Genomic DNA, 16235 nt, shown 5'->3' with positions numbered 1-16235 from the left:
AGGAGTTTTCACACCTGTTGGAACTGGGGATTATTCGGCGGTCTGACAGCCCGTGGGCCTCACCGCTCCACCCGGTCCCAAAAGCCTCCGGCGGCTGGCGTCCCTGTGGAGACTACCGACGGCTCAACAAGGCAACCGTTCCTGACCATTACCCCATCCCTTACATACAAGACTTTACAGCCAACCTGCACAGTGTGAGGTTTAAGTTGACCTGGTGTATGGATATCACCAGATCCCAGTGCACACCCTGAGGACATACCCAAGAAGGCCATCATCACCCTCTTTGGCTTGTTCAAATTCCTGCTCATGCCGTTCGGGCTCAAGAATGCTGCTCAGACCTTCCAGCGCCTCATGGACTCTGTGGGCAGGGACTTGGATTTCATCTTTATTTATTTGGACGACATCCTCATCGCCAGCAAGGACCAGGCACAACACAAGGCCCACCTACGCACCCTTTTCTCATGGCTGGCTGATTTTGGCCTTACCATCAACCTGGCCAAGTGCCATTTCAGGAAAGAGTCCATGCAGTTCCTGGGCTATACTATCACAGCCGAAGGAGCCAAGCCCACCGCTGTGTAGGTCGCCGCTATCAGAGAGTTCCCACGCCCAGACATCCTCAAGGAGGTGTAGGAGTTCACGGGTATGATCAACTTTTACAACCACTTCATCCCAGGAGGTGCGCACATTATGCAGCCGCTATTCGCCCTCATTGCAGCCAAACACAAAACGCACGCTTGGAACTCAGAAGCCTGCACTGCATTCGAGGCCACCAAAGATGCCCTCGCAAAGGCCGCCATGCTCGCCTACCCGCACACCAACCTGCAATATGGCACTCTCTGTCAATGCCTCTGCCATAGCCGTCGATGCCGTCCTGGAGCAGCAGGTGAATGGACATTGGAAGCCACTGCCATCCTTCAGCCTCCTGCTCCACCTGCCGGAACGCAAGTATAGTGCCTTCGACTGCGATTTACTGGGCATGTACCTGGCAGTGCAGCATTTCTGCTATTTTTTGGAGGGGAGGACTTTTACCATCTTCACCGACCACAAACCCCTCACCCAGGCGCTCGCGATGGCAAAGGATCCCTGGTTGGCCAGCCAGCAGCATCACCTCTCCTTCCGGAGTTTACAATCAACATTTGGGACAAGGCGGGGAAGGACAATGTGGTTGCCGATGCACTCTCGCGACTGGCCATCTGCGCACTGACGCCCGGCCTCATCTTCGACCAGCTCGCCCTGGACCATAAGTCTGATGAGGAGACAAGGGCCTTCAAGACATCCATCACGGGCCTGCGGTTCTGAGACCTCCCGATTCCGAGCAGAGATGGCACCATCCAGTGCGATATCTCCATGGGTACCCCGCAAGCAGGGGTCTTCCGTCACATCCACGACCTTTCACATCCGTCCATCAGGTCCACGGTCCGGATGGTGGCAGAACAGTTTGTATGGCATGGGCCGCGGAAGCAGATCGCCGGCTGGGCCAGAACATGCACCCATTGCCAGACGTCCAAGGTGCACAAGCACACCAGGGCGCCCGTACAGGAGTTCAAGCACTTCCGGGAACAGTTCAGCCACATTCACGTGGATATCGTCGGGCCCTTACCCATTTCCCACGGCAACCATTACTTGTTTACGATGGTGGACCGCACCATTCACTGGCCCGAGACGATCCTGATGCCAGACGCCTCCACCAACTCCGGCTCCCGAGCACTGTTGCATGGTTGCGTCGCCTTGTTTGGGTCCCAGGTCACCTCACCAGCAATCGGGGCGCCCAGTTCACATCTGCACTCTGGGCACAGCTCGCCAACAGGTTGGGGATCCAGCTACACAGCACCACGGCCTACCACCCGCAAGCCAATGGACTGGTCAAACATCTGCATTGCCACCTTAAGTCAGCACTAATGGCCCGCCTCACCGTTCCCGACTGGGTGGACAAACTGCCTTGGGTGTTTCTGGGCATCCGCTCCACTCCCAAGGAAGATCTGCAGGTGTTATCTGCTGAGCTGGTCTACGGTGTGCCCCTGGCACTACCTGGTGAGTTCGTCAATGCACCTCACAATCCCCAGCGGTCACCGCACGAACTACTTCCTCACCTCAGGGATGCTTGGACTTGTTCGAACCCCCACCGCCGTCCAGGCATGGCACCCGCCCGTCTCACGTTCCTGGCAAACTGCTTTGCGCGGAGTAAGTTTTCGTTCGGTGGGGCCCGACTGTGGCACTTCTGCAGTGACTGTACGAGGGGCTGTACAGGGTTGTACAGTGTTCCTGCTCTATGTTCACACTGGACATTGGTGGCAGGTGGGTGCTGTTTACCGTGGACAGGCTGAAGCCAGCGCACCTCGATCCGACTGAGCCCGTGGTCGTAGCCCAGCCCAAGAAGCCACCTAGCGAAAAAGGACATTGGCACCGGTTCTTGTGGGGGGTGTGTGTGGCGGCTCACCACTAGGCAGGTGAACCGGCCCCGCTTGTAAGCCACGTGGCGGGGCAGCCGCCTAAAATGGCGCCGTCGGGGTTTTTCCCTTCTTCCCAGAACAGGGCTCAGAAGCCAGCGCTGGGGGACCATGTGTCGCCCAGGTGACATCAGCGCGCTACAGCGTGGTTCTCAGCCAGGTCTGGGTTAGGAGTATAAGTGCAGCCCAGCAGCCTGCAATAAACCAGTCTGCTCACTGAGCTCAACCCATCTGGTTGTGTGTGTTCTGTCAGGAGCCGCTACCTCATGCCTTTTCATCACTTGGGCAACCTCTTTGCTAAACATTCGGAAAGCTTTTGATTAACTGGCCACATTTAATCTGCATCAAGGCAATTCCTTATCAACTTGGAAGTTCAAATTCCCTGGAATGCACTTTACTCCTGATCACTTTAATTATTAATTACAGAATTAACCAATTACCTAATTAGCATCCTACTGCCCGACTCTCATGTAGACAGATTGCTATGGACTTAAAACCCCCTGTTAAATGAGTTGACTAAATAAAAATCCTGCAGCCATAGAGACTGTGCTCAAGATAGTGGCACCTGTGCCGGGCAGCATACCACGAGAGGTTGCAGACACTGGGGAGCAGCAGACTGGCACAGGGAACCAGAAATGGAGAGAGCACCTCCTGTTGAAAAGGAGAAGGATAGGTGACAACCCTACAGGGTGTTGACCACGCAGTGGACCAGTGAGGGGCTTAGTAGATGAAGGACCCAAGCAGGCTGTGAGCTGCTGGTGACTGGGTGATGGGAACCTGGTATTAGAACTGGGATTTGAGAGGGTGCTGAGAGCAAGAAGGCCTCAAGAGCTGAAGTCTTCTTGATCGTATATGAGATTTGGATCTGGAGCAGGGGTTGCCGATGGTTTGAACTGGAGTCTGTGTGGTTGCAGGGATTGTGGGAATCCACAGACACTCAGCATCTCTGAAGGGAGTCTTTTCGGCTTCCCTTACTCTTCTTGCTTAGGGCAATGCTCAAGGCGACTGTTTCCTTGCCTCATGGCAGATAAAAGTTGAAGTATATCATGTTTTATTACTTTTTGTACATGACAATAAAAGGTACCTTTGAACTTTGGGTTAATCACAATCTTATAAACAAAAAAAGGATGGAATTTCTCCAAGTTAAAATAAAGGTCCTCTTATCTCAATGTTGCCAGCCGTACATTCTCTGTAGATGTCGATAGAGATATGTAAGAAACATAATTGAAGATACATGAAGGTATTAAAAACATGCAACTTGCATAGCTGGATCCATGGAACAATAAAACGGTGTTTAATGTTGTTCAGAATACAAGTTATCTCTGGTCAATATATTCATGCATTTTGTTTCATATCAAGAAATATATTTCTTTGTTAGGAAAATCTGCTCAAAAGTTTTTAATTGTTTGTAGCTCAGAAAGTGGTGGCTCACCAAAAAAAAGGCTTCTTTCATCAAGTAGAATACAGCAGATGCTGGTAGTCTACAATAAAAAATATACTGGAATTTTGACCATTAAATCAGTCACGTTCATTGTGAGCAAGTACAACCTGACAAAACAGCGTTCTCTGGTCCCCGGTGCAACTTGCACAATCAGATGTCGATAAACTTGACTGATTTAATGGTCAAAATTCCAGTATTTTTTTCCATTGTAGCCTACTAGCACCTGCTGTATCTTACTTGTTGAGAGAACGGCCTGTTTTTTTTTCTTGGGCAATCACCATTTTCTGAACTCCAAGCAATTATGGACTGTTGAGCAGATCTGGAACATTATGACAACTCCAAATGATACCAATGGCAATTAAACTATTTTGACAAAAAGCTGACATTTAACATTAAACACCCCCCCACCCCCCAAAAAAAGAAAGATAAGGTCAACACTAGCTCTTGATGCAGAGATAACAACACGTTTACATGAAAGACAACGTGCAGGTCTGCATGAATGCATGTGACTCTTCACTTGGTCGTTCTTGCTGGAAGGGAAACTTGGTTTACTTTCATTCGCTATACAGTGGTAGCAGAGAATTCTCAAATTTCACTTTCCCAGCAGTCACTTCATTCCACTTTCAGATTTTTCGGGCTGCTCTCTGCCTCATCATCTTCCACCCTCTTCTCCCCTTTTCTCTTCAGTCCTTTCATTTTTCTGGTCTGCAATTTGCTCAAGTCTTGCTTCTCCATATGGATTCGACCATATCTTGTCCCAAATACATCCTGAGAAATATTCTTCTTCTTCGTCTTCTTTGCCTGAAGCAGAAAATACCAAAACTGAACCATGAAAGGAGAATTCCTTTCCAGATCAATATCTGGGACTGATAACAAAATCATTTTAAGCCATTGTGGGAATATCCAAACAGCAATGTCTTTGGAGCTCATTATACCTTTGATATGCCATGTATTTCTCAGACATTCCTTTCAGATATGGAACCATTGCAAACTACAGCACAGAAACAAGCCCTTTGACTCATTTAGTCTGTGCCGAACTACTTATTCTGCCCAGACCCATCGATCTGCACTCAGACCATAGCCCTGCAAACTCTTCCCATGTAACCATATAATCTTTCCTTAAATGTCGAAATCAAACCCACATCCACTGCTAGCAGCTCGTTCCACTCACTTCCTGAATGAAGAAATTCCTCCTAATATTCCCCTAAAACCTTTTACTCTTAACCCATATCCTCTAATACTTGTCTCACCAAAACTCAGTGAAAAAAGCCTGGTTGCATTTTATCTATACTTCTCATAATTTTGTATTTCTCCATCAAATTTCTTGTTATTCTCTTACACTCCAAAGAAGAAAGTCCTAACCTATTCAACTTTTCCCCATAATTCAGTCACAGCAACATCCTTGTAAATTTTCTCTGGACTCTCAATTTCATTGATATCTTTCCTGTAGATCAGTGACCAAAACTGAACAATACTCCAAATTTGGCATCATCTATGCATTTACAACCTCAACGTAACATCCCAACTCCTGTATTCAATATTTTGACTTATGAAGGCCAATGTGCCAAAAGCTTTCTTAACAACCTTATCTGCCTGTGACACCACTTTCAAGGAATTGTGTATCTATATTCCCAGATACCCTGGTTCATCCTCCAAAAGAGCAATACCTCACAGTATTCAGTGTTAAATTTAATATGCCATTTTGCAGCCCACTTTTCCTGCTCCAAGCTTTGAAAGTCTTCAGTGTTCTCCACTAACCCCCAATCTTAAGTGCTATCTGCAAATCTCCTGACTCAATTTACATTATCATCCCAATTTTTGATAGAGGACAAACAATGGACTCAGCACCGATCCCTGAGGCACAGAACCAGTCACAGGTCTCCAGTCAGAGAGGCAATCTCTATTACTATTCTCTGACTTCTCCCATAAAGCTATCATCTTATCCAATTTATCACCTCCTCCTGGATGTCAAGTGACTGAACCTTCTTGACGAAAGTCCATGCAGAAACACCCACTGCATTTCTTTCATCAACTTTGCTGGCAATCTCCTCGAGAAACTCTTAAAATTGTTTAGATGTGACCTACCATGCATAAAGCCATGTTGCCAATCCTTAATAAGTCTCTGTCTATTAAATGTACTTTTATATCCGGTTTCTTAGGATACCTTCCAACAATTTACCAACTATGAATCTCAAACTTGCTGGCCTTGAATCTCCCAGATTATTCTTAGACCCTTTCTTAAGCACAGAACAACATTAAATAGTCTCCAATCCTCCAGCACCTCACCCGAGGCCAAGGATGTTTTAAATACCTCTGCTCGGGCCCCAACAATTTCTGCACAAGCCTCCCTTAAAGTCCGAGGGAATATCTTGTCAGGACCTGGGAATTTATTCACCCTCATTTGACTCAAGACAGCAAGCACCTCATCCTCTTGTAATCTATATAGGGTTCATGACCGTACTGCTCTTTTGCTTCACTTCTATAGACTCCATGTCTGTCTCCCAAGTGAATACAGATGCAAACAATTCATTTTATATCTCCCTGATCTCATTTGTTTTGCTCTTAATATTTCTGCAAAAGCTCATCCCTTCTTTTAAGTTGGGGAGTACCTATATTAGGTGGTCTATAATATAATCTATAAACATGGCCATCCCTTTACCATTCATTCTTCAGTTCCACACATATAACCTCAGTAGATGAACCCTCTAATCTGTCCTGTCTGAGCACTACCGTGACATTTTCCCCCACCTCCCCTTTTCATCCTTCCCTCTCCATCATGCCTAAAACAAGAATACCTCGAACATCGAGCAGCTATTTTTCCCCTCCTGCAATCAAGTCTCATTAATGGTCAAAATGCCATAACTCCATGAGCTGATGATCCATGTTCTAAGATCATCTGCTTTTCTTACAATATTGTTTCCACTGAAAGAGATACAACTCAGAACATTAATCCCACCATGCTCAACCTTTCTATTTCTGTCTTTGCATGCTTAACAACATCATTTTCCACAATCACTCCACTTTCTGGCCTCTGGTTCCCATTGCCATGTATCACTAGTTTAAACCCCCCACCCCCTCCCCGAGCAGCACTAGCAAACCTTCTCACAAGGGTATTAGTCACCCTCCAGTTCAGAAGCAAACTGTCCTATTGGTACAGGTTCCACCTTCCTTAGAAGAGAGCCCAATGATCCTGAAAACTGAAGCCCTCAAGCCTACACCATCTCATTAGCCAAGTGTTAAGCTGTATTGCCCTATTTCTAACCTCACTAGCACTTGGGATGAGTTAGGATGTTGAGACGACATGTTAGCACGACTACACATGGAAAATTCAGCAATTGAGCTGGAGAGGGAAGCAGAAAAGATTCAAAAGAATATTGTCAGGACTGGAGAGGGCTTGGGTCGCAAGAGATTGGATAGGCTGGGACTGTTTTCCACGGAATGAAGGAGGCCAAAGAGTGACCCGAGAGAGGTTTCCAAATTCATGATGGGCACAGATAAGGTGGACTGTCATGATCTTTTTCTCAAGGTAGGGGAGTCGAAAACTAGAGACAAAAGTTTTACGGCGAGAAGGGAATGATTTAAAATGGACGTGAGAGGCAAGATTTTCAACATGGGGAAGGACCATATAAGGAAAAGGTTGGCAGAGGAAGTAATAGAAGTAGGTAGAGTTCCAAACTATTGCACACTGTTACCCGAAATGCAAGGAGCTGGAAGGAAAATAGAATTTCATCTACAAGATGCATTTAGAAGTGGCTGACAGCAAAAACAGACAAAGCCAGCAGGAGAGTTGCAGAGGTGTGGTGCTCAGAAATAAGTAGTAGAAATCTTAGAACTAAAAGGCTAGGAAATAAACTAAATTAGAAATATGAGAAAAAAAATCCTCTTGGTTGAAACGGAATCAAAATTCAAATAGAAATATGAGAAAAAAGTCCTCTTGATTGAAATTGAATCAAAATTCAAAGAGCACCTGAAGATCAAATGAAAAATCAGAAAGGTCTTAATAACCAAGATCAACAAGCAAATCTCCCAATAAAAGAAGGTTCATTCACAAGGCAGCAGTGAACCCTGTGCTACATTTGCAACTCTTCACATCAATTGCTATTGAGCTCTCAGTAAGTTCTCCAAGGTCTTATAGGCAAAAGGAAAATAGTTTCAGTTTTATGATATACCTACAAAAAGCCCTAAATTCAATTAATGTAACATCTCATTACTGCAATTGTAGTAAGATGTATGTTATGTCCCATAGATTAAAGGGCCACAGCACTTGAACTGTACTACCAAAAATAGCTTCATGTTTGCTAGGTATCTCCTGCAAATATTTACTCTCCCACTTAGAGTTCTAATATGTGAACATCACGTTTGATATACATATTATTAAAATGTCTTGGTCTTGTGCAACGCTGAATAAAAGAGCTTTAATTATTCAAAGAACATTTCACCATTATGCACTCAGCAGTGCCAAAAGGGCCCAAAGCACAGAAAGAATGATAGAATTTAAAATGGTTACAAAAGTCCAAAATTTCAGGACAAGTTTAACTATTACTAAAGTTAAATAAAATCCAACAATGTCCTGGTCTCTTAACTTAGATTACCTTCAGGGCCTTTGGTTGTTGTAGGGACTTTTTGTATAGGTCATCAGAAGCCAAGTGGGTTCTCCTTAGCACAAAATCAAAGGCAGGTCCCATTTCTTCCAGTTCTATCCTGGGTGTTCTGCAACCGGACTTCTTTAACAACACCCTATGAACAAGGAAGATGCTCATCATATAATGGAAACAGGCCATGCAGCCCACTGACTCTGTGCCAACCACAAGGCATCAATTTACACTAATCGTACAGCAATCTCATTTTATTCATCCCACATTTCTATAGATTTTCCCAGATTCTACCATTAATCTATACTCTAAGGGCAATCAACCTACCAGCCCAGGAGTTAAAACAAGAAAGTCTGCAGTTTGTACAATGCACAAATGTGCTGGAGAAACTCAGCAGGTCACACAGTGTCCATAAGATATAAAGGGTTACCAAGATTTTGGGCCTGGGCCCCTCATCAGGAATGAAACTTTGATTGTCCTTTAATTGCTATGGATGTTGAGTGTCTACAAAATATTTGTGTAATGGAATTTACCAACCCACTTGTCTTTGGGAGGCATGAGAAAACAGAGCACTAAAAGGAAACCCATAAGATTGCAAGATTAGAGGTCAAGATTGAATCTGGGTCGTTGGAACTCGGTGACAGTAGCTCTGACAGAGGTGCCATTAAGCTGTTTTATTAGTCAAGGTCTGCATCATTAATGCTTTAGTGCTCGATGCATGTTAGATTAGCACAAAGGCTAAAAGTAATTCCAATCGCCTATCAAACCCTTGGACAAAATCTTCCCTGCAAATCAGCAGGGAATTCCCTGCTACATTCAGGTAGGTCCTTTCATAAGAATAAAAAATAGGAACATGGGTATGTCATCTAGCCCTTCAAGCATGCTCCACCATCCATCAAGATCATGCCTGATCTTCTATCTCTGTACCATTTTCTTGCACTATCCCTGTATCTTTTAATTATGAAATCTGTTGACCTCCATCTTGATCCAGGGTTGAGAATCTCAATCTTTTATTCTTCCTTGTACTATGACATTCAGCCTGACGAGTCGACAGCAATACCGTTCCCTCAATTATTTCCTGCAACCCCCAACTCCTCGATGATTCTTCCCACCAGCCATCTACATGCATAAGCCAGTCAATCGACCAACTAGCTGGCTTTTGGGACGTATGATAATTGACCAGGCCCAAGTAAAGATATTTTCACTCAATATAGTCCAAAGTGCCTTACTCTCTTCTCCTGTGACGCAGTCTTTAGATTCCTCAGCTTCACGGTAGTGCCATAAAACATTTACATGTTCTCTAAACTGTAGAAAACATAGTCTACTAACATAATTATACTCATACAACATAGAATAGTCCCTTTGGCCCATTTGTCCATACCGATCAAGCTGGCATTCTGGGCTAATCTCATTTGAATCAATATATACATATAATACTTGATCAAGAAGACGCTGTTTACATCCAGTACCGCACGGATGGCAGTCTCTTCAATCTGACGCGCCTGCAAGCTCACACCAAGACACAAGAGAAACTTGTCCGTGAACTACTCTTTGCAGACGATGCCGCTTTAGTTGCCCATTCAGAGCCAGCTCTTCAGCGCTTGACGTCCTGCTTTGCGGAAACTGCCAAAATGTTTGGCCTGGAAGTCAGCCTGAAGAAAACTGAGGTCCTCCATCAGCCAGCTCCCCACCATGACTACCAGCCCCCCCACATCTCCATCGGGCACACAAAACTCAAAACGGTCAACCAGTTTACCTATCTCGGCTGCACCATTTCATCAGATGCAAGGATCGACAATGAGATAGACAACAGACTCGCCAAGGCAAATAGTGCCTTTGGAAGACTACACAAAAGAGTCTGGAAAAACAACCAACTGAAAAACCTCACAAAGATAAGCGTATACAGAGCCGTTGTCATACCCACACTCCTGTTCGGCTCCGAATCATGGGTCCTCTACCGGCATCACCTACGGCTCCTAGAACGCTTCCACCAGCGTTGTCTCCGCTCCATCCTCAACATCCATTGGAGCGCTTTCATCCCTAACGTCGAAGTACTCGAGATGGCAGAGGTCGACAGCATCGAGTCCACACTGCTGAAGATCCAGCTGCGCTGGATGGGTCACGTCTCCAGAATGGAGGACCATCGCCTTCCCAAGATCGTGTTATATGGCGAGCTCTCCACTGGCCACCGTGACAGAGGTGCACCAAAGAAAAGATACAAGGACTGCCTAAAGAAATCTCTTGGTGCCTGCCACATTGACCACCGCCAGTGGGCTGATATCGCCTCAAACCGTGCATCTTGGCGCCTCACAGTTTGGCGGGCAGCAACCTCCTTTGAAGAAGACCGCAGAGCCCACCTCACTGACAAAAGGCAAAGGAGGAAAAACCCAACATCTAACCCCAACCAACCAATTTTCCCCTGCAGCCGCTGCAACCGTGTCTGCCTGTCCCGCATCGGACTTGTCAGCCACAAACGAGCCTGCAGCTGACGTGGACTTTTACCCCCTCCATAAATCTTCGTCCGCGAAGCCAAAGAAAAAGAAGATATAATAATGTAATAAAAACGATACAAAATGATATATAATTTTTTCTTTTTACCCCCGTCCCTCAAAGAAAAAGAGGGAAAAAAATAAAACCCCTGAATTTATTAACATTCACTGTTCATATATTCTTAACATATTATTCGATCCTATACATATTAATTGGGAGGAGTAGGTGTTATGGATGATGTGAATGGACTCTCACTAATGAAATCCATATATGGTTTACAAATCATTTAAAATTTTCAGGTATATAACTTAAATTATAAGTAATCTTTTCCAATGGTATACAATTTTGAATTTCTGTATGCCATCTACCGAACCGTATAAAAGTATCTGCCATACTCAAATATTTTCGTTCATATTTGTCTAACTTCACTTTAGTATTAATGACACATAAATCACCAAGCAAAAATATTCTGGGATCTTTTGGTATCTGTATCTTTATAATTTGTCCCAATAATAATTCAAATCTTCCCAAAAATTTCCCATTTTTTCACAAGACCAAACTGCAGGAATAAGGTTCCTGTTTCTTTGTTACACCTGAAACATTTGTTAGAACAATTTGAATTAAGTCCATGTAATTTATATGGGGTGTAGTATAATTGGTGTAAAAAATTATATTGTACCATTTGATATCTAACATTAATTGTATTGCTTACACTCTCCTGGCACAATCTTGACCAGGCCTCATCATGAATTTGTATATTTATTTCCCATTTTAAAAAACTTAAATAGTTCCTTTTTCTGCATTCTGTCATATACATATTAGTAATAAATTTCTCAATAAATGTATAAATTATTAAATACTCAAATGGGCTCTGTTCCAGAAGTCTAAAATTCACACCCAAGTCTTTTTTAAAATATGAAAATTTCTTTTTAAACTTAAGACATACAGCATGGTAACAGGCCTTTCTGGTTCACCGGCCTGTGCCACCCAGATAACCTACCCTTCAAATGCCCATGTTTTGAACAGTGGGAGGAGACCAGAGCACCAGGAGGAAACCACATATACACGAAGAGAATGTAAAACTCCTTACACTCAGTGCCAGATTCAAACCAATGTCACTGGTGCTATAATAGTGTTATGCTAACTGCCAAGCTAACCATGCCATCCAAATGTCATTTGAATGTTGTTATGTTGGCTTCTAGTTTCCTCTGGCAGCTCATTCCAGATACAGACTCCCAATGAGTGAAAAAAAAAATCATGATCCTCCTAAACCTTTGCCTCTCACTTTTAACCTATACCTTCTAGTTCCAGAATCATCTATCCCAGGTAAAAGATTGAGTATTCACTTGATCCATACCCATCATGATTTTGTAAACTTCTACAGCAATGGTTCTCAACCTTTTTCTTTCCACTCACATTCCTCTTTAAGTAACCCTATGCCATTGGTGCTCATGGGATTGCTTAAGGTGGTATGTGAGTGGGAAGGGAAGGTTGAAAATCACTGCTCAAGACCCAATTTTTACTGAAATATTTTGCCTGAGAAAAATTGTCATTGGCCTATTTCCTTTCGAGTTAGGAAACCGTGCATATAATGAGTCAATTAGGTATAATCTAAAACAGTGGATTTCAACTTTTTTCTTTCCACCCACATACCACCTTAAGCAATCCCATACTAATTATAGAGTACCTATGGCATAGAGAATACTTAAAGAGGTATGTGAGTGGAAAGAAAAAGTTTGAGAAAAACTTATCCTTTGCTTTAGCGAATAAACTCAGTCTATCCCACCTTTGCCTGTAGCTCAAGCTCTGGAGTTCTGGTAACATCCTTCTGAAACATCTTTCCTCAAGCAGCAAATCTGCAATCCCTGGAACCAGTCTGGTGAATCTTTACTGCATTCCTTCAATATGTTCATCCTCTTTTAGGAAAGAAAACCATTAACTGTATACGAGACACCATTATCATAGAGAAGAATTCCACATCCTTCCTTTATCCCTGTAAAAGTGAGGTCTAACCCACATGATTTAATATGGAGTTCTCATACAAGTTTTTTCTTACCTTCATAAAAAAGTGGAACAACTTTAATTTGATGCCATTCTGATCACTGGTAACTCTCTTCAAATGAGAAGGGTAAGGAAGCCAAAACTAATTGAATCAACTCATCAATCTGCTGCATCAATTAATTGACAGCAAATGTAATTGACACATGTTGAAAACACATTTCCCAGTTGGGCACAGGAGAGAAACTCAGTTTCTACACAAAAGTGGTTCAATGGAATCGCTGACAAAGCTGCTTCTTCACAATGCCCCTGTCATCTACTACTGCGTGAAACTTGCAGGTTTTCCCTATAACTGGGTTTCATCAGGTGATCTACTTTCCTCCTGAGTGGGAAAGGGACGATCGATGGACAGAAGATTTAATATTGGTACATAATGGCAGGAAAATTGAATTTTATTAGTATCGATATTAATGGAATTCAGAAACAAATAAATAAGAAAAACTGTTAAATTATACAAAAATGATTAAAGTAGATAGAACTTGTTTGCAGAAACTCATTTGACTGAAATAGAATAAGCAAGTTAAAAAGAGATTGGGTTGAAGCTGTATAGGCTTCTTCATTTCATTCCAAGGCCAGAGGAGTAGCTATATTAATAAATCAAAAATTACCATTTAAAATATTGGATACATATGTAATGATTAATTGTCAAATTTATTCAGAATATTGGACATACGAGTATATTCACCAAATGTGGATGATCGGAAATTTATAAAAGATATTTTTATACAAATATCAAGTGCCCAGGGGAAAATAATAATGGGTTTTTACCCTCTACACAATTACAAGCTAGAGTTCAGAAGATTAAATATCGAGCAAGAATATTATCAGATCATTCACCTTTAGAACATGTACACGATCCTTTATCCGGAACTCTTGGTTCAGTGTGTTCTGAATTTCGGATTTTTTCCAGATTTCAGAAAGCCCACCTGAATTGTGCTGCTGTATCCACCCCCACCCCCTTCCCCTTCCAGTCGCCCAGCCATCTCCCCCGACCGCGGTCCCTCGACCGTATTCCCTGACCGTGGTCCCTCATCCGCCGTGCCGCCTCCCCCGACCGCCAATCCCTCGGCGGCCTCCTCCGACCGCTGGTCCCTCGGCCACCTCCTCCGACTGCCGGTCCCTCGTCCGCCTGGATGCCTCCCCCCGACCGCCAGACCCCCGGTTGTCTCCCCCGGCCACCTCCCCCCACTTGCCGGATTTTTGGAGATTTCCGGATTTTAGATATCCAGATAAAGGATTGTGTACCTGTAATGTCAATTGCATTGGAAGAAGAATAAAATGTAGGTTATAGATGGAGATTTAATGCAGTACTTTTAAAGAGGAAAGACTTGTGAATTTATGAGACAACAGATGGCGAGATGGCATAGGAAGACCATCTCTCCCCAGCTGAACTATTCAATGCCTGGAAAAAATTTCTGAAGATATTTGAAGACATAAGAATATAATAATGGCTACAGATGTGAAGAAAGCTAAAACTCAATCACAAAAGAAATTGCCTTTTAAAGGTGCTGAAAATTTGAGGCCTACTTACCAGAAAGAAGCCACGGAGTCGACTGAAATTGCTCCTAAACCGCAGGCCGAGTATTACGCCGGTGCTCATCTTGCAGCCACAAGATGGCGCTGGCTCTGTTGGCCATCCGGCTGAGTCGGAAACGCGCACCCATGTTACCAGGCGCATGGACGAGGCAGCCGAGTGGCGCCTTGCAACGTCCTCCGCTAACCAGTGCGAGCCCATTAGCGTGGCTGGCGGCTCAGCGGTCCGCAACGGTACACAGGAAGACGCATCTATGCGGGCGTCGGGGCTTCTGGGCATGTGTGGAAATACACACGTGCGCAAACTGCTGGAGCGAGTTTGGATTGTGGAGGGTACCCGACCAGCACCGTGTCGAGGAAGTCGGCAGGGGTCCATACCCACAGTCAGACAGCGTACCCAGCAGCGACTGCAGGTGAGGAGGGGAAGGAAATTCCTGCTCTGCTGCGGACACAGGAACAAGAAATTTTAACTGAAGCAACCACAGTTAAGGAAGGTAAAACTCAGAGAAGAAGAATCTGGAATTGAAGCTGATTTTACTGTTTTAGAAGGTATTGCTAAACAGATGGAGAATATGTTTTTTCAGGTGACTTCACAGATGAATCAAGGATTTATGGATATGAAGGGCAGAATGAACCATATTTGTTAAGAAGTGTCATCTGTAAAAAAGGATATGTCTACAGTGAAAACTGATTAATAAATGTCTGAAGGCAGTTGATACAGTGCAGAAAAAATTTAATTAAAGCGAAGATGGATTTCTTGAATGTAGAGATCAAGTGGAACAAAATAGAGAAAAAATGGAAAAAGTGCAAGATTCTTTCATGGCCTGGGAAATTCAGAAGAGAGAATTGTTGAAGATTGATTCTTTGGAAAATCAAAGTCGGCGTAATAATGTGAAGATATGGGACTTCCAGAAGATATTGAAGGCTTGGATCCAGTTAAGTTTTTTAAGAAGTGGATTCCAGATATTCTGGGTGCTGAATTTTTCCCGGACGGCTTGGAATTGGATAGAGCACACAAGGCATTAAGAAAGAAACCTTTCCCAAGTTTCTGTCTTAATTCAATGTTTGAGATACCAGGATAGGGAGATGATTTTTGCAGATGGCTGTTCAAAAAGCCCATCAAAATCAGGCTCCACTGATAGTTCAGGGCAATAGAGTATTCTTCTATGCAGATTTGAGCCAAGAGATAATTAAGAGACATAATTCAGCTAAAGAGGTATTGTGGAGAAAAGGGTATAAGTTTACCTTTCAGTATCCTGCCGTGTTGAAAGTTTTCTGTGGGAATGATCAATCTCAATTCTTTGAGAGCGATCATAATGCATTAATTTTTGCAAATTATTTGCCAGACGTGCTGTTCGATCTGATCAATCACAATCACCTAAGAGTATCTGACAAGAGGAATGGGAATGAGAACGGGAAGAAATGGGAAATGATGCAAAGTCTGCTTGATATCAAGTACCCAGAACAATCCTTGTCTGGACTGGAGTCAGTAGGATGAATTTGAACAGGACGATTAATTTTTAAGTAGCTCAGCTGGGGGTGGGGGTGGGGGTGGGGGTGGGGGTGGGGATGACTGATACTTCCGAAAGTCTCCTGCCACTATTGGCATTGTCCACACCCAGTTAATTGGGGACTTACTACATTTGTTGTAGTTTTGGGGAGGTTTTTTAATAT

At 43.7% G+C, this 16235-nt stretch overlaps 1 protein-coding gene across 2 annotated transcripts in view; it reads right to left on the bottom strand.

Moving 5' to 3' along the window:
• Positions 1-3718: 3718 nt before the first annotated feature.
• The window catches only part of rpf2 (ribosome production factor 2 homolog), a 50900-nt gene continuing 38383 nt past the window's right edge, over positions 3719-16235 (bottom strand). For both annotated transcript variants that reach the window (XM_069887624.1, XM_069887623.1), the window contains exons 9-10: positions 8481-8625; positions 3719-4689 (exon numbers count right to left, since the gene is read on the bottom strand). In XM_069887624.1, coding sequence (XP_069743725.1) covers positions 4501-4689; positions 8481-8625 — 334 coding nt within the window. In that variant the 3' untranslated portion in view covers positions 3719-4500. The remainder of the gene's footprint in view (positions 4690-8480; positions 8626-16235) is intronic.

The sequence above is a fragment of the Narcine bancroftii genome, chromosome 6 (assembly GCF_036971445.1).
Source record: "Narcine bancroftii isolate sNarBan1 chromosome 6, sNarBan1.hap1, whole genome shotgun sequence".
Lineage (NCBI taxonomy): Eukaryota > Metazoa > Chordata > Chondrichthyes > Torpediniformes > Narcinidae > Narcine > Narcine bancroftii.
The sequence above is the reverse complement of the archived record's forward strand: the minus strand, read 5'-3'. Positions and strand labels throughout refer to the sequence as shown.